Below are 21,579 nucleotides of genomic sequence, written 5' to 3' on the forward strand. Positions count from 1 at the left end.
ATAGAAAAACAAGGAAGAGAATGACTATTCCCGTTGCAATCAATTACCATCTGAATCAATTGTCGGAATAATTCTCCTAGATCGAAATAACCAAGGAAATGGTGAATTGAGGTCTTGTCCAGCGACTCAAGTCCCCTGTCTCGAGAGGCACGGTCTAGATCGGAGAGCTGAACCGAGACAGAGGACACCATTCCAATAACGGCATGCAAAACGGGCCTACCCGTGGCGCCACAGGCCGGGAAAGACGCAGGTCCCTTTACATTCCAGGCTGATCCTTTCCATTCTTAACACAGAACGAGTCTTTTCCCCTTGCAGAGCCACGCGGATCTAGTTTTCTTGGCAGAAGCACTGTTGAGAGACCCGACTACCCGGGCTCCCGCTGCAGAGAGACACCTTGGCGATTGTGCGGCTCCTCCTTGTGGCGTTTGGTCTAGATGTCTTTCTGTACGTATTTTCGTTCACTACTTTTTCATCTTCGGTTGACGGAGCAGAGGTTAAGCGAAGTCTCTCACCCGTGCCCTGTTTCGCCGAGAGGCTTGGATCTGGGCTTATCTCCACCAAGCCGCCATATCTCGACATCGCCATCATTCTGTAACCTCAATCGCATGCGATAATAAGTCACTATCTGTAATTTCCATACAACTGGAATCATATCCACTGATATCTTTGCGGAGGCTGCCATTCAATGGACCGTCATGGCCAGATGAATGAATTTACTTTCCAACGCCGGATGATCACCCAGACAAGCTTTTTAGTCACTCGTTGATCTGCAAACATCCAGACGCAAATCATGGTCCACTCGAGCAGGGTTCCCCGTGTTCCAATGACATTCTGCAGAGCTCTCGGCTGTCACTGCCCATTACAGGAGCCAGGGTCGGTATGTCGTGCCTTGTCGCTCTGGTATGTAAAACTCGGGCTAGGCGGTATCGCGACCCTCTTTTCTCACCACCTATTGGCTCGCCTCGGATCTAGCTACGTATTCGTCCATAGCGCAAGCCATTCACAGAGCGGCTCGTATTAATGCAGAGCCTAGCCCCAGGTAGTCCTGTCACTATCACGGTCAGTTATCACCAAAACAGACAATGTTTGGAGTCTCGCCGTCTCGACTCTGTTTATTACCGATAACACTATCACCAAACAGAGTTGCGCGACTCAACCAACACATTTAGCCCCGTAACCTACACACAAACGTGGCAGAGAGTCAATAACGTGCTCGAACGACCTTTCCCACTTCGGGCTATCAGACAATGCACCTTTTCTCCCTCAGCTGCGCCATTTTGCTACACTATTCCCCAAAGCCCATGCTTGCGCGTCAAAGAGCTTGAGCCATGGCGTGAGGGAGGATGCGATTGCTGGCCTGGAACTAGCTATCGAGCTGCATGCAGCTTTGGCAGCTATCGATTAAGCATAACAGTTCGTCAAGCCTCGCCCTTGCATGATGCGGCTTTAACATACGCCTCGTATGACGGGCGCTCTATTGTTTGACTCGGCAAAACGCTCGCGATACGGCTTAGAGCGAACTGGGCGAGACAGTCCGATACATGTTCCCGATCTTTCAATTGTAGCTGGTCCAGCCTTATCGAAAGCGTAGTCATACAGGCAGAGTCATGCCATGTTGCAACCACGAGTAGAGATATCAACGTTTTGAGTTCAGTAGTAATACGAGCCGTCCAATGGTGCAACCCATCACAATATAGTCTTTGGCCAGTCCAAACGCAGCGAAGTAGTAACGCGCATACCAGAATTCCATGTTCAACGGCAGGCAAACCACAATTCTTGCTAAGCGATCCTCAGTGAGGACTTTGCATCCGCCGGTTTGTATCTTTATCCGAGGGCTCGCATTTGGAGGGTTCCAGACACTGAGGTTTTTGCAGCTTGACTAGATCCGAATATGGCTTGGGACGAACATCACTTACGCCGTCATAGGCTAAGCAGCAATGCAATAAGTTTTATTTTGAGTTTTCGGACTACCCTATTGCTACGAATTTATCCATGAAATACCGCAAATACGATGAAGCAGGAGTGAATGTCCTCAAAATTCCCATTGTTGATGAAAATCTGTGATTTGATCGGTGAAGCTCAACTAACTACTCTGTGAAATCTGCCGATTTTGCCGTTAGTAAACTCTTGTAGTATTTAGTGAAAGCATGTGAATACCTGTACGAAGCGTCTATCCCATGCCGCAGGATCCGTGGTGCAATATCTGTTCGCTGTAGGGTAAAATCCAATCTGACAGCATCCGACCTCTCTGTTCTGCTTGTTCCAGAGTATCCACTCCGGTTTAGCGCATCTGAGATGATTCGGGACGATTTCCTTGCTGCAATCCACGTCTTTGACCATCAGCCTACCAGCATAACAACATTTACAACACGAGACTGACCTGTTGGACAGCAGATGCTGACTTGCTGCGCTACATGTTCATCCAACTGTGTTCCATCTGGGCAACACCAAATTGCTAGCCTGGAAGAATGTGTCCCGGTGGGACAGTATCCGCCGCTAGTGGTAGGATTGAAGAGAGGATACAGAACGAATCCGCTTCTTGCGCCGCACTTTTTCGGCTTACCCGTCGTAACCGTGATTTTAACTTTATCACTCTTTACATCCTTCGTTGAGATGAACAAAACGATGAATGTTTGTTTAGTGTCTTTCTGATTGCATGGAAGATCAATAGTGCGTCCAGAAGAGGAATCGGCGGCCATGTCGGTCCACGATCTGGCGTCTGACTTTCGGTAAGCAAGCTTCTGGTTAGCATGCGCCGACGAGTAAATCTTTGCCATCCTCCCAGGGTCAATAGTAATCTTGAAGACCGAAATAGTGAACGATGTGCTTGTGAGCGTTGCGGTGCCGGTAGTGCCCGCTTTGTCGAACTGGATTGACGCAGAAATGGGGTTCATCTTGTCGATCGGAATGAGACCTCCATTGGTGTCTTTGATCTGCTGTAGTGCGAATGCTTTCGCGAAAGTGAAAAACTCGTCAGTAAATCCTGATAGACGTGATAGACGAGCTCGTTCTTCAAGCCCGCTTGATCCTCCGGGCGTTGTCAGAACAAATTTGTTCAAATCATCCTCGTCCATCTTGTCTTGCGCTTGGAAAAAGATGCTAGCCGCGTAGGCTTCTAAACCAACATGTGCATAGATTGGCAGATTTGGCTTATACGCGACGCCGCTATGCTTCTTATCAGGCCATTCGGCGTTCGAGTCAGGAAAGACGAGGTTACTGAAATAATTCGCAGAGCCCTCACGAACCCACTGCGGATCAGGATGATTCCCAAGTTTTCCAAGACTTTGTACGCAGTGATACATCTCATGCGCAAGAGCCTGTAGAACTCGAGGTTTATTAGTCGTTGCTTCAGTAGTCCATCTCTTGAATAGCTTGATTTGACACGTAAGCTTCCTAAGATTAGGATACTAAGTCTCGGCGGTAAAATCTTCGTCGCTTTCTGTTGTGAGGATGACGACAATTCTCGATGGAAGTTTTGCAAATTTGCGGTAGACTTCCAAGCTTTTCTCGAGAGATTCTTTGAGGATTGGGTTTACGGCTGTTTTGGTGTTGCTGGGTAGACGGCTCCATTGCTGCGTATACGTCACGGTGACTTCTGTATTGGCTTTTTCAAATGTCTTTGGATAGCCTGCTAGAGTGCGACATTTATCCTTGAGGGTATACTGTTTACCGGGGGTTATGTTGGGCCAGGGACTAGAACAACTTTTCCACTGGGCTTGTGCAACAGATGCAAAGAGAACAAAGAGTAAGAGCTGCAACTTCATCGTGATAGAAACATGAAGAGAGTTATTTCTATTTTTGATCGGTTTAATCTGATCGGTTTCCCAGGTATGTATATAATGTCTGCATCCTCCTCATGATATTTTGGCCGTTTCATTGCGGAGGGGTGACATTCTCATGCAGCCTAGAAGCGCCTCGCATTAAACCCATGTAGAAAAGACCAATGATGACTTGAGTATTCTCAGCCGCGTCTATAGTCGGTGGTCCAGGCTTTTGAGGCTGAGATTGCTTTCCCACGATGGCGTCGCTCTTTGACCACGCCCTCCCCAGGCAAGACTCAAGCCAAACGATCATGGTTGCAACACTACAGCGCAAGTAGATTGGCCTCAAAAATTTAGATTGTTGGTTTCCTGCTGCGTTTTGTATTAACGGTTTATGATATTGTATTAGTGAGCTTCTCGTCAACGGTTTCCCTGATTCAGTTCATTGATCAGGCCCAGCGACTTTTTGCTGGGTGACGTTCTGCTCTGAACTTTGGATCCGCTCCAGTGGTGATTGATGACCTGACTGCAAATTGAGTGCTGATTAGTTTTATGTGAGGTCACTACTGCTTCTTTGTGGTAACCTTGACCATCCTGATTCATGCTCAAGGCTTAGGCTCAGTTATACAGAGGATGCACAATATTGATAAAACATTTACGAGGGATTTCGAGAACCTTTCCTGTTCTGGTCTAGTACCATAGCCTGGGAATGTGCCTCTGGCAGTTGCATGCCATTTCGTCAGCCAAGAAACAGATGAAGAACCCTTCTCGTGGGGTTCATTACTTATTCCCCAGAATGTCCTTCAATATGAGAATCAGCAATCATATCCCAAAATGCGATACCTGTTCGTTTTGATCAAATCGTCGGTCCCAGGGAATAAAGTTTAGCTTCTGCCCATCTCCACCGCCCTCAAGACTCCTCTTTTCCCATCGCTCCATCTTTTCCTCGTCAAAACGCGTGCGTCCCGTACCCTATCGCAATGCCAGTCGTAAGACGAATACCCGATAACAAAAGACGGTCCCGCACAGGCTGTATCCCCTGTCGAAGACGTCGAAGAAAATGTTAGTCAGTCGCGTCTCTCCCGGTGACTTTGTCTAACATTTGGACACAAGGTGATGAACAAAGACCTCAATGCGGCAGTTGTATCGGGAGGAATGTGACGTGCGAGTTCAAAGAGTGGACCTTTGTACCAGGGGTTCGCTCATCGCTGCGGAAAGATGGTAGCGTGCAAGGGGATAACCGCGATGATGCTGATTCAACTCTGGTCAGTCCTATTATCTTCCGCGAGTCAGTCGATCTAGCACTAACACTGCCTTCAGCCCATTCAAGATAGTTTGTTGTCCTTTGTCGAATCAAGTCCTGCTCCCGCCGAGCCAGTTTTTGAGAGCCCCATAGCCAGTACTGCTCAGACAGAGAGGCTTGAGTCTATTCACAACACGACTACGGACGTTCCTCACCCAATCCCTTCAACCAATAACCATCACCAACATGACAGTAACCAAATACCCACGCCGTCAAGATGGAACGAAACAGTTCTATCAGAGCAGAACTCCTCAGAGAGACAAACAGCAATGCTTCGCTTTCGCTATCAAATAGTTCCCTGGCTAGACTCAAATGCCCCAAGATCAACCTTTGGGCCAAAGATCATGACATTAGCAGCAGAGAAGTCGACCATAATGGATATCATTGTATGGGTTGCGATGCGCCGCAGTAGGAGGAGTTTGAGCTCCACCAGCCATGAAGGCGATGCTCACCTGGTTCAGCAGTTCCAGCAGCAGTTATCCCTGGAGGATGCTTTTATCGCTAATATCGGACGGTCACTACTTGCCCTCGGTAACTTCTTTTATACTGGGCCATCTGAGTGGGGAAATCTGCACTCTGATTGCGTTGAAGTGAGAGAGCGATGTCAGTTCTTTGAGAGTCAGGAGGAACCCCTCAAGACTCTAAATCGCTTTCACTTCAAGACAGGTGTTATTTTCCATCTCATGTCTTGTAAGAGACGAGCTAACCTTGACCAACAGAGCTTGCTGCTTCCATTATTACCACCAAATCTCCATCACTACAGTCTCTACCACTAATAAACGACACATTCTTAATCTCCGCCCTGACACCGCCGAGCATTTACGACGACTGTCTAACCCATCTTGCGGCATGCTGCCACTTGATCCACGACGAAATCATCCCTCTCTTCAACGGGATCGCACCCGTGCAATCACCAACTCACGATTCTTACTCGCTTGTATGGGCAACATGGTCCAAATTATGGGCACGCTGCGTACAATGGTTTCGAGATCGTCCTCCTGACATGATCCCCTTACTGGAAAGCCCTGAAGTTGACCACGCAGCCTCCACCAATACCCCATTCACAGCAGACGTCTATTCAAGCGCCATCGCGGTTCAAGCAAACCTAGCAATTCATTTTTCAGCCCTTATACTGCTTTCATATAAACCACGCTTAGTCAAATTATCATCGATGCCACATCGCTTGGCCTCAAGAAGCTGGCATGCTCAAAAACTTGCCAAACTTGCTCTATGGAACAACTTTTCTGATCAATGGGACCCTGTCGTGGTCGCAACTGTTGTCCGTATAGCGAGAGATATGACATATCCGTCCCAGCAGGAGGCATTACTCTCATGTTTTCAGCGAATTGGGGATGCGACAAAGATCGCTCTACAGAGCGAGATTGCGGATCTGCAGCAGTTTTGGTCTTCTTCTCGAAATACCAGCGCACCAACAAATGCGCACGCTTGACATTTTATGAGAGCGAACCGGAAAAGATAGGACCATGAGAATCGTAATAAATTATTTTCCGTTACTTCGTTGATTCTAATTCATCCTTCCATGGTATAGATACTTGCGCTCCCCTTCGTACGACTGTCTTCGATGATGCCCATATCCCTGACCTGACGGCCTTCTCAATGTCGAACTGCTCCGACCTTTGCTCAGCACCCGCAAGCTCAACTGCATAAGCACCAATGAATGTGTCACCAGCAGCAGTCGTGTCCACGACTTCAACTTTCATAGCTGGGATGAGGCCCTTGGCACCTGTGTCGCTGGCATAGTATGCACCTTTCCCACCCAGAGTAATCACAACGTTCCGCACACCTCGAGCGAGAAAATCAGCAGCGGCCTTTTCAACAACTGAGATGTTTTCAAACTCAGACTCGTCCTTGTTTGACAACAAGGCCGCTTCGGTTTCGTTGAGGATCAAGTGAGCTAGACCTTGGTAGATCTCCACTGGGAGTACTTGAGCGGGGGCAGGATTGAGCAGAACGGGAGTTCCTGTCGTCTTGGCGGCTTTGAACGCCTGGATGACTGTCTCCAGAGGAATCTCGAGTTGCATGATGAGCAATGATGGCGTTGGGCCAGGGATCTCGGCGAAGTGGCTTGGTTGTAGAGAATTGTTGGCACCAGGCGATAAGATAATGCGGTTCTGGCCAGTTGGTTCATCGACAATGATCATGGCAATTCCGCTCTGGGATCCAGCGCCCCCATCCTTGTTCACAATGATAGAGTTTGTTCCAACATCATATGACTTTAGACTGTCAAGGAGTACGGAACCATAAGCATCGGCTCCTACGGCACCAATCATGGCAACATCAACGCTTGGGTTCTTCAGATCAGAAGTCCTCGAAAGCTTCGCACAAGCAACAGCTTGGTTGGCACCCTTTCCACCAGGGAAGACATTGAATTGGCTCGAAGTTATTGTCTCACCGGGGAGGGGATGATGAGGGACATATGATACAAGGTCGATGTTCAGTGATCCGAGGACACTGATGACTGGTCTCGGTGACTCCATGGCGTTTATTTAGAGAATATGAATGTTTTTAGGTAGTGAAAAACGGAGCAGGGATATTCTAAAAGAAGAAAACCTTTATACGGGCAGTGCATGGCTGCTGAGTGCTGGTGATGGACTCCACTCGCTCTGGGCACGCTATCCTGAAAATGGGTGTGTTATGCGATGGCGGATAGTCTATAAAGAAGCATGTGAACGGGGTCTAGTGGAATCATGCTTATTATTATGATATGTTACCAGTTCTCTGGGTCTCTTGTTCGCTAAAAATCCCTGTCGCAAGTCCTTACAGCGTCTTTAGCAGCGCGCCAACATCGTAGCCCCATTCAGCCTCAAGATCCGTCAACCTCCACAAAGCTCCCCATCCCGTCGTCCTGTCAATGCTCTTTAACAGCCTAGCAATCTGCTTCCTCTCGTTAACATGTGAGAAGAGCTTCCCAGCTATATAGAGTGGCTGTATAGAGTTTACAAGACTTCCGGGATGAAGGTTTGCGCAGGAGATTCCACAGACTTGTCGTGCATGCCACAGCGCCAAGCACTGAGAGTCTAAGTCATGGCGCATTTCCAGCATGAGGATGCATGCAGTGTGATAGATCTGATTACTCGAGATAGCTGCCCAGTGGGGGAAGAGCATGGCTGGAAATATCTGTTTGTCGCCTGCTTCGACCATACTGATTTGCTTCATTGTTGCTGGGCGCTCGTCAAGCCAGTATTGAAGCTCATTCCAGAGCTGTTGCCATTGTTCTTGAAACGGTCTGTCATCTTGAACATCTACCCTTCCGAGTTCTAGACTCTGTGTTCTTCGAAATTTAAGATCGCAGACTTTTGTGCAGAGATAAATAGCCCAGTTAGCCTGCATGTCCGGACAATCTCGGCTCCTTCGATGAAACATGTCCCGCACATATCGCTCGACTTGTTCAGATGATACCAACGACTCGGGTGGCGATGGAGCCCATTTTGACAGAGGAAGAACAGCTGTTTCTGTGCCATCGGATATAATTGCTCCACACAACTCCATCCTCGCATAGCACCAGAAGACAGCTTGCGGTAGGCCACCGGAGAAACCATCAACTCCAAAGAACTCAAACAGCGACGCGCAGCCCTCGACGTGACGCTTCCAGTTCTTGGAACCGCCAGACATGAGTTCAAAAACTGCAAGAATACAAGCCGTGACAAGCATATTGGGATCCTTGGCTTGTAATCCAGGACTCAAAAGCCTAATGCTCTCCTGATACAACTCAAGACTGTCACAACCACCTTCCTGTGTCAATCCTCTGCGTTCCATCTGGCGTGATGAAAACGCAAGCATGGCATACAACAGCGCCGGGCTCTTTTGCGCCATAAGCGGAACGTGGATCTGGAAATGCTTATCCTCATCAAACTTGTCCAGGTACGGCGCACATTCTGTTACCCAGTTCTGAAGATAACATATTAATCTATCATTGGGAACATTGACTGTCACGCTGGAGAGGTTGAGGGATGACGTTGGTGGTGATGATGAGTCTGCTTCGGGTGTGACTGAAGCGCTGGGTGATAGGCCAGACAGGCCCGCAAAGAGGACTGTGCGGAGCTCTTCTTGGAGCTCGATGAAGCGGGGATCGAGGGAGAAGTCTTCTGATGGGAAGAAGGCCATTGTGAGATGATGAGTGGAGTATGGAGAGCTAGGTTGATCGCCTATACAAGGCACGACATGAGCGACATCAAGGAAGAATGTGATGATGAGTGCAAATACGGTCCCAAAGGGGAACTGTAGCCTCCTCCTGTCCACGTTCAATTCATGTGTCAAGTGTGACAGAAACAAGGTAATTTTCCAGAAGCCGGTGATCCCCGAAGGATCCATTCCAAGGTGACCACTCACCAATTGGAATTGCAAATGGCCAATCATGAAGTATCTTCAAAGTTTCGATGTTGACAGACTAAGCCGTATTTGGGGGTCGTAGGCGACGCGATCCTGATGCCATGACTCGGTAACGTAACAGCCGGAGGAAGCAAAGGCTCCATTTTCTAGGTAACTTGACCTTCAATTTGGGACTGAGTTGCCCCAGAAAGCACAGACTGCGACAAGGTAAAGTTCCCCGCGCGAGTCTGTGACTTTAAATCAGACTGTTCGTATGCTAATAGTGGCGATTGGGCCCGCTCACGTAAACATGCGATTTCACCACGCACTTCGCCGGTCGTTTTGTCAGACTTCTGTAGAGGTCGAGTCTTTCGTTACAAAAGCTATACTCTGATGTTATGATCGGAGTGCTCTGAAATGTGTTGTTTGATCACTTACAAGCTGCTGTGGCATTCGTCAATCTTGGATGATGTCATTGCCATCTTCTCACGCCAGCTGCCAGTCAGCGTCCGTCTGTTCTGCGACAAGATGCTATAAACCTTGCCAGAGATTATCTCTGTGTATATACGATGACTATATACGATAAATACAAATTTGGCTAGTGCCAGCACTATCACTTATCTTCCATGGTTGTCTTGGCGTTGAGATGAGTCTTGATTGGATGCACATGTTTGTACATATGCATTAGACTATACCTTCTCAATTAGGCACTATCAAGCAAGATGATATAGGTAAAGAGGTTGAGAAATATCCAAAATGATCATTATGCATAGCGTGGTATCTAACATTACAACCTCATCATCGCCATAAGCATCTCATCCCCAATCCAGACTATCCTATCATCACGAGCCATCTCCCTTTCACAGAGCCTCGACATGCTTCTCACCCTCCTTCTCAAAAGAAGCCTTGCGGCCCGCCGCAGAACCCATAAGTCCAACTTCGGCCTGAGCCTCACGGAGTAACTCAGCATCCTGTTCACCAGCACGGCTCTTGAAGACGCGGTCCATCTCCTCAAGAGAAGCGTTCTTGGTCTCGGGCAAGAAGAACCAGACCCAGAGAATACCGACAAAGAGGAAGACGGCGAAGAAGATGTAGGTTCCCCACTCCCAGGACTCGAGCATGGGAGGAACAAAGAAGGCGATGGCGAAGTTGTTGACCCAGTTACTTGAGGCACCGATGGAAGCTCCCTTGGCGCGGATGGAGAGGGGGAAGATCTCGGAGACGAGGGTCCAGGAGACGGGACCCCATGTAGCACCAAAACCAGCGATATAGACCCAGATGAGAGCTGATTTTATGTCAGTGATTATTAAACATTGGTAGACGAAGCATTGACTTACCAACTGCAGTCCAACCAGCAGCGACGTGGTTAGGCCAGTCGTGGCGGAACTTGGCGACAATGATACCGACAGTGATCATACTGGCACCCATGACAACGGAGCCGATCAACAGAAGAGGCTTGCGACCAACGCGATCAATGATCAACTGTGAAGGGCAATGTTAGCACACGTTCGGGGTATCGAGTAATTGAGCGACTTACCATAGAAGGAATGGTGCTGATGAGGAAGACAACGCCAGTAACACCAGTAGCAAGAAGAGCAATAGTTCCTCCAGTAAGACCCAGGCTGATGAAGACGTTGGAAGCGTAGTAGATGATAGCATCAATACCAGACCACTGCTGGAAGAACATGATAAGCCAGGCAGTGCAGACACGCTTGAGGTTATCCATTGATCGGAAGCAGGTCACATATTGAGCAATCTGCTGCATGAAACGGCTCTTGTTCCTCTCAGCGAGGTGAGGAAAGTCTCTAGCGAAAACCTTCTGCTCAAAGACTGCCTCAGCCTTTATCTCGAGATACTCAACCTGAACAGCGTCATCATCGATGGGGAGCTTTCGCATCCAGGCAAGAGTAGACTTGGCTTCCTCGTCGCGTCCAACCTTGACGAGCCATCGGGGAGAGAAGGGCATGAACCAGATACCGACAGCGAGCATGGCAGCGGGGATACCCTGGATGATAGAGGGAAGACGCCAGGCGAGGTCGGACTGAGAGTCGCCTGTTCCGCCGATGTAGTTACTTCCATAACCGCACCAGAACGAAAGCATAATGCCCAAAATAGTCGCAAGTTGATAAAACGATACAAGAAGACCTCGCATCTCAGGCGACGAAAGCTCAGCGTTGTAGAGAGGTCCAACACCGCTGAAAAGACCAACGCCAACACCGGTCAAAAATCGACCAGCATAGAGAAGCTGGGGGTTTCCGGCAGTGGCACCAACGTAAAGATAACTGCCGAGGACGACCCATAAGCAGGCGATGAACATGGTGTACTTTCGTGAGATGAGTTCGCTGGAAACACCAGCTGATAGTGATCCAAGAATACCGCCTAGCTGGAGGATAGACGTGAGCCATCCTGTTGCAGAAGATGACTTAACAACAGAGGGGAAGTTTTGTGTGAAGCGGGTCATGACGAGGGATTGACCCAAGACACCCTGTTGGTAACCATACTCAAAACCACCAAGTCTATTACCAGTCAGTAAGTCGTCTATAAGCTTATACGAAGGTAGTACTTACGAAGCGAAAAAGGCAATAAAGACGACCTTGGGATTCTCCCGAATAGACTTCCAGATAGTCTTCTTGGGAGCTGTAGGCTCCAAGGTATAAGGACCGTCCGAGGTAGACATGGTGAAGTGAGGACGAAGCTGTGGGGGGAGGTTGATGTGATGAAATCTGGGGTATGGGGAGTAAGTCAGTGTCTTTTAAACATTTTCGTACCCCAGGCAATTTGAATGGGGGATCTAATTTTCTGGAGTTTACGACGTGATGGGCGACAAAGTGGTAGGCTAAGACCCCTTGTTTGGGAATAGTGTGGGTTTTGGTCTGACCACCACCGGCGAGCGAGTGCCGGAGGCTCGTGAGAATTGGGGTGATGACATCTTCAATTGGAGACTGATCACCAGAGGCACCAGGTCTTAAATCAATGAACAGGCTCATTGCAAAACTTACGTATATCTCATTTTATCCTCAACGGGTGCTTCTCCCTCGCGTCGCGGCGACTGCAATTGATGAGCGCTACAACTTCAATTAACGCCTGGTCACCACGACACTGCTCCAACATGATCACTTCTCATCAATCCCTCGATCAAACATGAGACATCTCCAACTGCAACCACCTTCAAAACAGTCCAAGTGGACATCCAAGTGGACATCCAAGTTGGCATTGGTCATGTATTTTCCCAAAAGGGGGGTTCTTTGCGCTGGCGACTGGGTTTAGGCTACCTACATAACGCGCCCACGGTTCGTCAGAGGAACCTGGGGCCCCGCGTAAAAATTCTAGCAGTCGCGTGTCCCCCATTCCAGTGGGTCACGAAAGCTTGGAGGAGCAAGTATGGGTACTTCAATAGCGCCTTGATCTAGTGCGCGCTTGGGGTATTGGTACGTACGCTATCAGGTTCTAGATTTCTCCAATTCTGGCGGAGGGAGTTTGATTACCCTGCACCGTTTAATTTGTGTACAATTTATATTGCATAACGAGGGTATCTAGAGATTGCTTGGAGCCTGCTATTGGAGTATTAGTATGGCTAATACTCTCTTGCCAAGTTGATAGACAATTTGCTCAAAAATACGCGGGAATGATAGGAAGATTTGATGCAGAGCAAGGCATGAAAACATAAATCAGATTTTCCAACGATCACAAAAGTTTGAGATTCAGATGCATATAGTCTATTGCCCCAACAAAAGGTCATAGCCGCATACGTATCTAGATAAAGCGAATATCAAGTCTAGTCACGCGTAAAAGTGCATCATAATTATTTTATTGTAAACAGGAAGTGTTGGGTGGATTGCCGAGTCGTGCGAATTCTATCCTGCTTATCAACGCGACGCGATGAGTTGTCAGCATACACAAAAAAGCAATGAATCTACGCTAAGCTGTCTGTCGATCTGGCAAAATAACAGATTTATAGAACGTAAATGTGTGTGAAGAGTGACTCGAATGATTTGCACTTGGAAGCCGCCACAACAAAATTAGTTCAAACGCGTGGCAGACGCAGTTTGACTGATCTGCAACATCAAGATTATGATCGCGTTATAATAGAAGCCCACGGATTTGAACTTGGAGGATGGGAGACTGGACCACAAACCCTTGTATTCAGCACTGAGAGCGCTCTATGGCCTACCTTATAACGTGCCCAGACATGGTGATGCACAAGGCAAACTGACGCGTCTCATCATGTGGAGCGACGGAACACGTCAGAAAATACATTGACCGATGATAACTCATTGGCACAATTGATGATTACTATCCATACTTTATCGCTTAAAGTATTTGATATGCTGAGTTATGACAGGCTCGATCATATTTAATGTCTCCATGGTTCTCGGAACCCAGTGTCTTATCTCTGGAAGCTTGGAGAGCCTTGACTCTGGGTGCCGAGCAGACATGACCGCGGTATTATCATACAATCTTCGTATATCGAGGTGGTATAAAAAGTGTGAGGGATTGATCAGATAAAAAAACGACGAACCACGGGCTATCTGAGCGACAAGGTCAATCACCGGATATACCCCCTCGAATGCAACGACGGTGATGATCCCATAGCCGCCAGCGGGTCTCCCCCACAATCTGATTCCCCAGATTCTACCCCCATCATTAAGCTTATCTTTTACCACCCATGCCATATAGAACTATTCCTACTGGCCAATTCCCTCCTTGGATTGTCACTAATTACTCCTTTCGTCCAGAATGATAGCTCGACCCGGTATCCGACACTGTTGGGCCCGTCATCCGATGCACTATCGACTCCCCCTCACTCTTGGCATTCTCGGCAAGCTCGAGATCGGACATGGCGCTTACCAGGGCCAGTATTAAACGGCTCTCTTCTCCCTGATCGACAGCTGTTCTTTCTGCCGCAGCCATTTTTAGGACATTTGTGAATCTGTACATCATGACTGCAAGAGATTCTGACGCAGAGAGGGGCAATGGAAAGGAGCCTTGGAGCAAAGAATTTGAGCATGCTGATACTCATGATGCTGCTGCTAGAGGACATCTTGCCACTGATGAGTAAGTTGACTGCCCCTTTGTTTGAGCTCTGTTGACGTTGCTAGGCATGGCAACCCCATTGCGACTTTCGACGCAGAGGCTGAGAAGAAGCTCCGTCGTAAGCTAGACTGGTATATTCTGCCATCAGTCACTATCTTGTACTTGATGTGCTTTGTCGATCGTGCCAATATCGGTAATGCTAGATTGGCCGGTCTGGAGGAAGACCTTGGTCTTACTGGCTATGACTACAACTTGTTGCTCACAGTTTTCTACATCGTACGTACTGCCCCCTTATCTGTAGTATCTCACCCTAACACAAATCTGTTTGGTAGTCTTACATCGTCTTCGAACTTCCCCTCAACATGGTGTGCAAGTGGATCGGACCCGGCTGGTTCATCCCCGCTACCTCTGTAGCATTCGGCGTCGCCTCTCTCGGGACCGCTTTCGTTCATACAATGGGCCAAGCTTGTGCCGTGCGCTTCATCCTCGGCATCTTCGAAGCAGGCATGTTGCCCGGTATCGCGTACTACCTCAGCCGCTGGTACAGACGTAGCGAACTTGCCTTCCGCCTAGCTATATATGTCGCCATGGGTTCCTTCGGCGGAGCTTTTGGTGGTCTTTTGGCCTCTGGTATTCTGAAGTTAGATCATTTTGGTTCATTGACAAGATGGCGAATGATCTTTGCTATTGAGGGTATCTGTACGATTGGCCTGGCGCTCATTGCGTTCTTTACTATGACAGATCGACCTAGCACTGCGCGATGGTTGTCAGAAGAGGAGAAGGACCTGGCCATTGCGCGTATCAAGTCTGAGCGTGTTGGTGCTACCGAAGTCCTCGAGAAGTTCTCCTGGAAACTGGCCCGTCGTGGTATCAGCTCGCCTGTTACCATCGGAACGTCCACCATCTTCCTGTTCACCAACATCACCGTACAGGGCCTTGCTTTCTTCGCACCTACGATTGTGAGGACCATCTACCCCAACCACTCAGTCGTTCAACAGCAATTGCGTACTGTGCCGCCTTACATCGTCGGTACCTTCTGTACTGTCACCATCAGCTTCCTGTCGACTCGTATTGATAAGCGAAACATCTTTATCAACTTGTCACAGCTGCCAGTCATCGCGGGATACATCATGTTCCTCAGCACCACCAACCGTAAGTTCAAACATCGCTCTATCCTGGGAACCTAACTAACTCACTCACCTCAGCTTATGTCCGCTACGCTGGCACGTTCCTCATCTGCGCAGGCACCTTCGCAAACGGCGCTCTATCCAATGCTCAAGTGTCAGCCAACTTGGTCAGCGACACAGCGCGTGCTTCAGGAATTGGCTTGAACGTCATGCTTGGTAACATTGGAGGATTGATCTCGACGTGGTGCTTTTTGCCGTTCGATGGACCAAACTATCCAATCGGCAATGGACTCAACCTCGGCGCGTGCTCATCGATCTTCCTTCTTACCATCGTACTACAAGTTTACATGACTTGGGATAACAGAAGGAGAGCTGCAATTGAGGTCGGTCAGGCTCTGGCCGGGAAGACTGATGCTGAGATTCGTGTTATGGATTGGAAGCATCCTGGATTTATGTGGAGGCCTTAGAATAGTTGTGTGGCCACCATAGATTCTCACCTGGTAGACATGAATCGTTTCCGCTCTTACCTACGAGAAACGGACATTTTCTTCATTCATCAAGAAATGAGTCACTTGCTTTCTTCCACTGTGCTACCGTTGGTGATATAGACTTTGCACTGTTTCGCTCCACAACCGACCTCTCGGGAGATTCCGAGCCTAGGCGACATGGCCTTTTCTGAAGTTCTGCATGCCAAGTTATGAGAATGACCGTTATGGCAATGGCCCCGAATCTTCACACATATAATCAGCATAACGTGCAAGGGGAATGCCTTTGTAATGCGAGCTTCAATCTCTAGCAGCAACCAGTTCCGAAGGGCCTTCGTTCAGGACAAGGTACAGTAAGACGATACCTTGCCCAGTTGCATGCCGAAGTTGAACTGTGTTTCAAGGTTCCCCGATCGTGTTTTCAGCTCGGCACTGAAGGTCCTGATAACCTTTGCCTAATTGTTTTAGGTGTCCACGGCACAAAGCTTGCCACCTGTGAGCCCGGACTACAATGCTTACGGTCTGTCTAGATTACGAACGATGAGCATTGTTCGCTGCTGTCCAAGGCCGGAAACTCAATCGCTACCGGACCTTAACCCAGTGTAACGGATTACCCCACCACCCGAAGCCAGCCCTTTTGAGACCAAAAGGCTGACACATGTTCCAATCGCTCATTGAGCCCTATGGGATTTCTGATGCATTGAGCTCAACATGTTGGACATAGATAGCGACCTTCAATGCTTAGCTATTCTCGATATTAACTACCGTCCGATTGTCCTTCGCTCCCGCGCGTTGCATGAAAGGAGCGCAAGCCTGTGAGTGACTCGATCGCTTAGACTGCCTGGAGCTATAGGAGACTCAAACAAATAAAGCCCGTGTCTCACCAGTATTTTTGTTGCAACATGTCACTGAAGTGCCATGACGGGAGATCTCAAAGCAATGCGGCTGGCGCACAGACACCAGCTGATGCTCGTTCTCAGCCGTTCCAACGGATGCTGACATTGCCCTGCATCAAGGTTCGGCATCTTACCCGGCCGGCGGCATTCATCCAGTTGAGTAAGCCCTACCGAGATCTAGGGAGCCCAATTGTGCTCTTGATTGGAAGAGCACAGGAGCTTGGGCTGAACCTATTTTTGTAGTACCTTAGCTGTCGGGGAAGATTACGCTCACTGGGCTGAGTGGCTTGGAAGCTTCCGGTTCATCATGTGCTTGGGCGGAAGCTGGCTGGAGCGACGACCTTGCATAAGAAGCCGCTCGATCCAGGAAATGAGCTACAGAGCCGATTCATTGCCCTCTCTGCCATTCTTTGCGCACAAGTACGTACAATAATATTGGTGACCTATTATCGGCGACATGAAGTCTCTTACAAGTATCGCAGCGGCCTTAGCAATTTGTAAGTAAAAGGCAGCCTGTAGATGAGAACAATAGCTTAACAATCGCTACCTAGTCGCCGGCAGTTCCTCAGCATCCCCCACCTCGTACTGCAACGGCAAATCCAACAAGATATGCTACACCTGGGCCGTCCCATCCTCAACAGCCTCGTCTAGTTCTGGCAAATTGTTCATCCGTATCCAAGCTCCCGTGGAATACCAATGGGTCGGCCTCGGCACCGGCGATAAGATGAGCGGCTCCACCATGTTCGTCATCTACCAAGACGGTACTGGTAAAGTTACCTTAAGCACGAGGATGGGCCATGGCCATGAGATGCCGGAGCATAGCCGCATGCGCTCTGTGAGGCTCATCGAGGGCAGTGGTGTCGTGAATAAGACGATGGTAGCCAATATCCATTGTGGCAATCTCGGAAATATGCACTTTGAAAGGTCGAATCACTGGATCAGTGCTTGGAAGACTGGAAGTTCTTTGCACACGACTGACATTGATGCTGACATAGAAGAACATGATGGACACAACAGCCTCTCAGTTGACTTCTCCGAAGCTGTTATAAGTTCTAACAGCAACCCTTTCCTTCACATGACAACTGCTACACCGAATGGTGCAGCGTCTGGCAGCGGGGGAGACGGCAATACCAGCACCATTCACGGTATCATCATGTCGGTGGTCTTCCTGTTGGGCTACCCGCTGGGATCGCTGTTGATGCCTATAATCGGAAAGTGGTTCATCCACGCTACGTGGCAGATGGTCGTCTTTGTCGGCATGTGGGCTGGGTTTGTTACCGGCAAGTTGGCTGCTGACCGTACCGGTGTTGTAAGTAGCCAAGCCTGTCACCTTGAAGCATTCACTAACTTTCGATCAGTGGTTCAACGCCCCGCATGTAATCATCGGCACAGTAGTCTGCGGTTTGATGGTTATCCAGCCAATCTTGGGAGGGCTACATCACAGGAACTTCGTCAAACATCAGCGTCGGACAGGCATCAGCCACGCTCATATCTGGTACGGCAGAGCTCTAATGATCCTTAGAATTGTCAACGGCGGGCTCGGTCTGCAGCTTGCTGGTGCATGTATGAAGCTTATTATTGGCTATGGCGTGGTTGGTCTCGTAACATTCTTGATGTACACCGCTGGGGCTGTTCGCAAGATGCTGAGAGGAGCGAAGAAGCATCAGCATGAGCCTCTAAAGTACAATGGCTCTTATAGTGCGGTGGCCTTGATTTGAATGGCAGTTTTGGATTCTATTCTCGTGCGTCATTCTTGATAGCATGTAAACTCCTTAGTAAGGGTACAAGAATGCCGAGACTTGCTTTTTTTTTTCATCTAGCAATTGAGGCTTTCCGTCACATTAAGTAGTCTCTATCCTATAGATGTTTCGTACTGCTTGAGCCTGTTTCGAGTCTGTATGGATATTCGAACCTGAATGACCAACACTCACCAATGTTTGTCCCACTATGATTACATCGGACATCCCTTGGCGGGGCACATCATGAAGCCCTTATCAGATAAGTCAATCTTGGGAATGCCCCGTGTCTAATTGGTTCAGTGAGTGTCTTCTCCAATTTTACATGACCTGCATCAAGCCTAGTCCCCCGAACACACACGGCGTCAATTGCCGAGCCCCGTCGGTCCAAGGCCTCCGCGCACCGGAAATCATGACCTTTCTCCGCCCCGATAAACACTGAGTCCTGTGCCAAGCTGTGTATCAGATCCACTGCGGTCTTTATCTGCCGGCCGCTCAGATGATCCGTTTGTAGGTAGAAAAAGGCGCGCCCTTGCTCTTAAGCCTACGCCCTGGCGCAACAAGTTGTATCGTGTGCGGGGGAACTACCGATTTGACGGTCCGACAAGAGTTTGATTGACCAGTTGCGTGATGCTTAAAGAACCTTGATATCTAACGTGTATCATTTGCTTGGCTTGACAACGACTTCATTTATTTCTACAGCTGAATTGGTTCTCGAGATGGCCATCCTCCCAATTGCCGCAGCTGTATTCGCTGTCGTGCTCTTCGTCAAGCACATCTTTCTCGATCCCTTCATCCTCAGCCCTCTTCGCCACGTCCCAGGCCCCAAATCATTCGCCGCGACAAAATGGCGGCTCGCCTACGAAGACTGGAAGGGAACGCGGACTCGCACCATTTTTAGACTGCACCAACAATACGGACCAGTTGTGCGCATCGGTCCTCACGAGGTCTCTTTCAACAGCCTCTCAGCACTGCGAACGATCTACGGACCCGGAAGTCGATATGGCCGAACCACTTTCTATCGCATGTTTGATGTCTATGGCGAGCAGAATCTATTCACATTCCACTCACCCAAGGAACATGGTGATAGAAAGAAGCTTTTGTCGCATGCCTATTCCAAATCCGTTGTTCTCAAGCCGCCGACTGCGAAGATGGTTGAGAGGAGAGTTCGTCAATATCTGGATCTGATTGAAGCCGAGCCTGAGAACGTCAGTGAGATTTTCAGCACTCTGCATTATTACTCGCTGGATAACATCACCGCCTTTGTTTATGGGAAGTATGGCCAGACTGCAGCGATTCGCGGCTCAAAGATTCATCGGGAACTCATCGCGGATATTCTGCATCCCTCTCGTCGAAAGCTCTCTTGGTCTATCGTGCATCTGAAGACTCTGACTCAATGGCTGTATCGCCAATCAGGATTGATGGGACAACTCGTCAAGCCGGTTCTTCCGATGCAGCAGCCTACTACGTACACCGGTATTCGAGGATACGCTCTGCGGGCTTTTGAGGCTTTTCGAGCTGATGTGGAGAAGATCACTCACTCGGAGGGTAAGTGGTATTTGTGACTTCTGTATGCAGACAACTGACAAATATGGCAGATGAGCATGTTTCGATTGTGGAAAATCTCTGGCAACATCATGAATCTCAGAAACCAGGTGGACTCCGTGATTTGCAGATGGCATCCGAATGCGCTGACCATTTCCTTGCTGGCATCGACACCACTAGCGACACGCTCATGTTCCTTGTTTGGGCGCTATCACTTCCAGGCAACGAGAAATATCAGGAAAAGCTGCGAGAAGAAGTCATGGCCATCTCAGGTGACGGATTGAACCAATGGGGTAATCCAAGAGCGGAAGCAAGTGATCGATGCACATACATCAATGCCGTCATTAAAGAGACTCTACGACTCTATGCTCCTTTGCCAAGCACTGAACCTCGTTCGATCGATATTGATTCGGTTATTGATGGATATACCATTCCTGGCAACACTGTTGTCGGCATGTCGCCCTGGATCATGCATCGCAACGAGTTGGTGTTCAAGGATCCCTTGGTCTTCAATCCTGATCGATGGCTTGGATCTGATGCAGCGGAGCTAAACCGATGGTTCTGGGGATTCTCAAGTGGAGGGCGAATGTGCGTTGGCATGCAGTAAGTTGCTTCTCTCCATTCAGGTTCGGTCAATCTCAATTACTAACACGAAATAGTCTTGCTATGGCTGAGATGACAACACTCACAGCTACCATGTACCGACAATTCAGAACGACGATTGCTCCAGGGTTCGAGGATACTACACCTGCTATTACAGCTCGCGTGGAGACTTTCTATGATGATCGATTTCCTAAGGTTCAGGTTAGTTTTCTTCTGATTCTTATTGATACGACGTGTGACTGACCAGCAACAGGAATCTAAATGTCTGATCAAGTTTACGAAATTAAAGGATTGAGCAGTGGTGATTCTTTCATGGGAGAGCTTTATCTATGTTGGTTTGATGTCCATTTCTATTTGCTATAGCTGCAGACGGTCCAAGTTCAATTCACCGAATAAAAGATACCAGTGAAATATGATAATGCCGAGTTTTTGAATGTCGTATACAACGGTTTATAATTGAGAATCTAATAATGGACATCTGTATGTAAAACATAAGGCAAACCACAAATACTAGTCGATAAAATTATGTACAGGCAGCTTGATTTACAGCCCTGTATCTCATTTCCACAACCCCACTAGTCTCGAGAATACAGGGGAGATTGTTGGTCACAGCGACGCCACATTCAATAGTTTGGCAGAACCAAGACCGACCTACACTGTTTTCACGACCAAGAAAAGGAGGGATTCTGTGCAGGCTAGGCAGGGCATGAATCGAAGCTGTCAGAAAGAAACGGCGCATTGTTAGATCCATTTTGAGTTT

At 48.6% G+C, this 21,579-nt stretch overlaps 8 protein-coding genes across 8 annotated transcripts; 4 read left to right on the forward strand and 4 right to left on the reverse strand.

Annotated features, from left to right (window-relative positions):
- Window positions 1-2,339: 2,339 nt before the first annotated feature.
- FPRO_12200 (uncharacterized protein) lies at window positions 2,340-3,764 on the reverse strand (the record flags this gene model as incomplete). Its single annotated transcript, XM_031221755.1, has 2 exons — window positions 2,340-3,389; window positions 3,456-3,764. 2 exons carry the CDS (start codon window positions 3,762-3,764, stop codon window positions 2,340-2,342), a joined length of 1,359 nt encoding a protein of 452 aa, XP_031087283.1.
- A 977-nt stretch (window positions 3,765-4,741) lies between these two features.
- FPRO_12201 (uncharacterized protein) lies at window positions 4,742-6,514 on the forward strand (the record flags this gene model as incomplete). Its single annotated transcript, XM_031221756.1, has 4 exons — window positions 4,742-4,823; window positions 4,875-5,026; window positions 5,082-5,730; window positions 5,784-6,514. The coding sequence occupies 4 exons, from the start codon at window positions 4,742-4,744 to the stop codon at window positions 6,512-6,514; spliced, it is 1,614 nt and encodes a 537-aa protein (XP_031087284.1).
- A 61-nt stretch (window positions 6,515-6,575) lies between these two features.
- Window positions 6,576-7,562, reverse strand: FPRO_12202 (uncharacterized protein; the record flags this gene model as incomplete). Its single annotated transcript, XM_031221757.1, has 1 exon — window positions 6,576-7,562. One exon carries the CDS (start codon window positions 7,560-7,562, stop codon window positions 6,576-6,578), a length of 987 nt encoding a protein of 328 aa, XP_031087285.1.
- A 280-nt stretch (window positions 7,563-7,842) lies between these two features.
- On the reverse strand, window positions 7,843-9,189 carry FPRO_12203 (uncharacterized protein; the record flags this gene model as incomplete). The annotated part of the gene is made up of 1 exon (XM_031221759.1): window positions 7,843-9,189. The coding sequence occupies one exon, from the start codon at window positions 9,187-9,189 to the stop codon at window positions 7,843-7,845; it is 1,347 nt and encodes a 448-aa protein (XP_031087286.1).
- Window positions 9,190-10,253: 1,064 nt separating this feature from the next.
- On the reverse strand, window positions 10,254-12,070 carry FPRO_12204 (uncharacterized protein; the record flags this gene model as incomplete). The annotated part of the gene is made up of 4 exons (XM_031221760.1): window positions 10,254-10,678; window positions 10,731-10,875; window positions 10,931-11,909; window positions 11,961-12,070. 4 exons carry the CDS (start codon window positions 12,068-12,070, stop codon window positions 10,254-10,256), a joined length of 1,659 nt encoding a protein of 552 aa, XP_031087287.1.
- A 2,262-nt stretch (window positions 12,071-14,332) lies between these two features.
- On the forward strand, window positions 14,333-16,021 carry FPRO_12205 (uncharacterized protein; the record flags this gene model as incomplete). The annotated part of the gene is made up of 4 exons (XM_031221761.1): window positions 14,333-14,448; window positions 14,493-14,703; window positions 14,760-15,579; window positions 15,633-16,021. The coding sequence occupies 4 exons, from the start codon at window positions 14,333-14,335 to the stop codon at window positions 16,019-16,021; spliced, it is 1,536 nt and encodes a 511-aa protein (XP_031087288.1).
- Window positions 16,022-17,392: 1,371 nt separating this feature from the next.
- On the forward strand, window positions 17,393-18,653 carry FPRO_12206 (uncharacterized protein; the record flags this gene model as incomplete). The annotated part of the gene is made up of 3 exons (XM_031221762.1): window positions 17,393-17,432; window positions 17,487-18,244; window positions 18,294-18,653. The coding sequence occupies 3 exons, from the start codon at window positions 17,393-17,395 to the stop codon at window positions 18,651-18,653; spliced, it is 1,158 nt and encodes a 385-aa protein (XP_031087289.1).
- A 737-nt stretch (window positions 18,654-19,390) lies between these two features.
- FPRO_12207 (uncharacterized protein) lies at window positions 19,391-21,114 on the forward strand (the record flags this gene model as incomplete). The annotated part of the gene is made up of 4 exons (XM_031221763.1): window positions 19,391-20,219; window positions 20,270-20,819; window positions 20,876-21,020; window positions 21,073-21,114. The coding sequence occupies 4 exons, from the start codon at window positions 19,391-19,393 to the stop codon at window positions 21,112-21,114; spliced, it is 1,566 nt and encodes a 521-aa protein (XP_031087290.1).
- Between the last annotated feature and the right edge of the window lie 465 nt (window positions 21,115-21,579).

The sequence above is a fragment of the Fusarium proliferatum genome (assembly GCF_900067095.1).
Source record: "Fusarium proliferatum ET1 genome assembly, contig: FPRO_scaffold010, whole genome shotgun sequence".
NCBI classification, from domain to species: domain Eukaryota; kingdom Fungi; phylum Ascomycota; class Sordariomycetes; order Hypocreales; family Nectriaceae; genus Fusarium; species Fusarium proliferatum.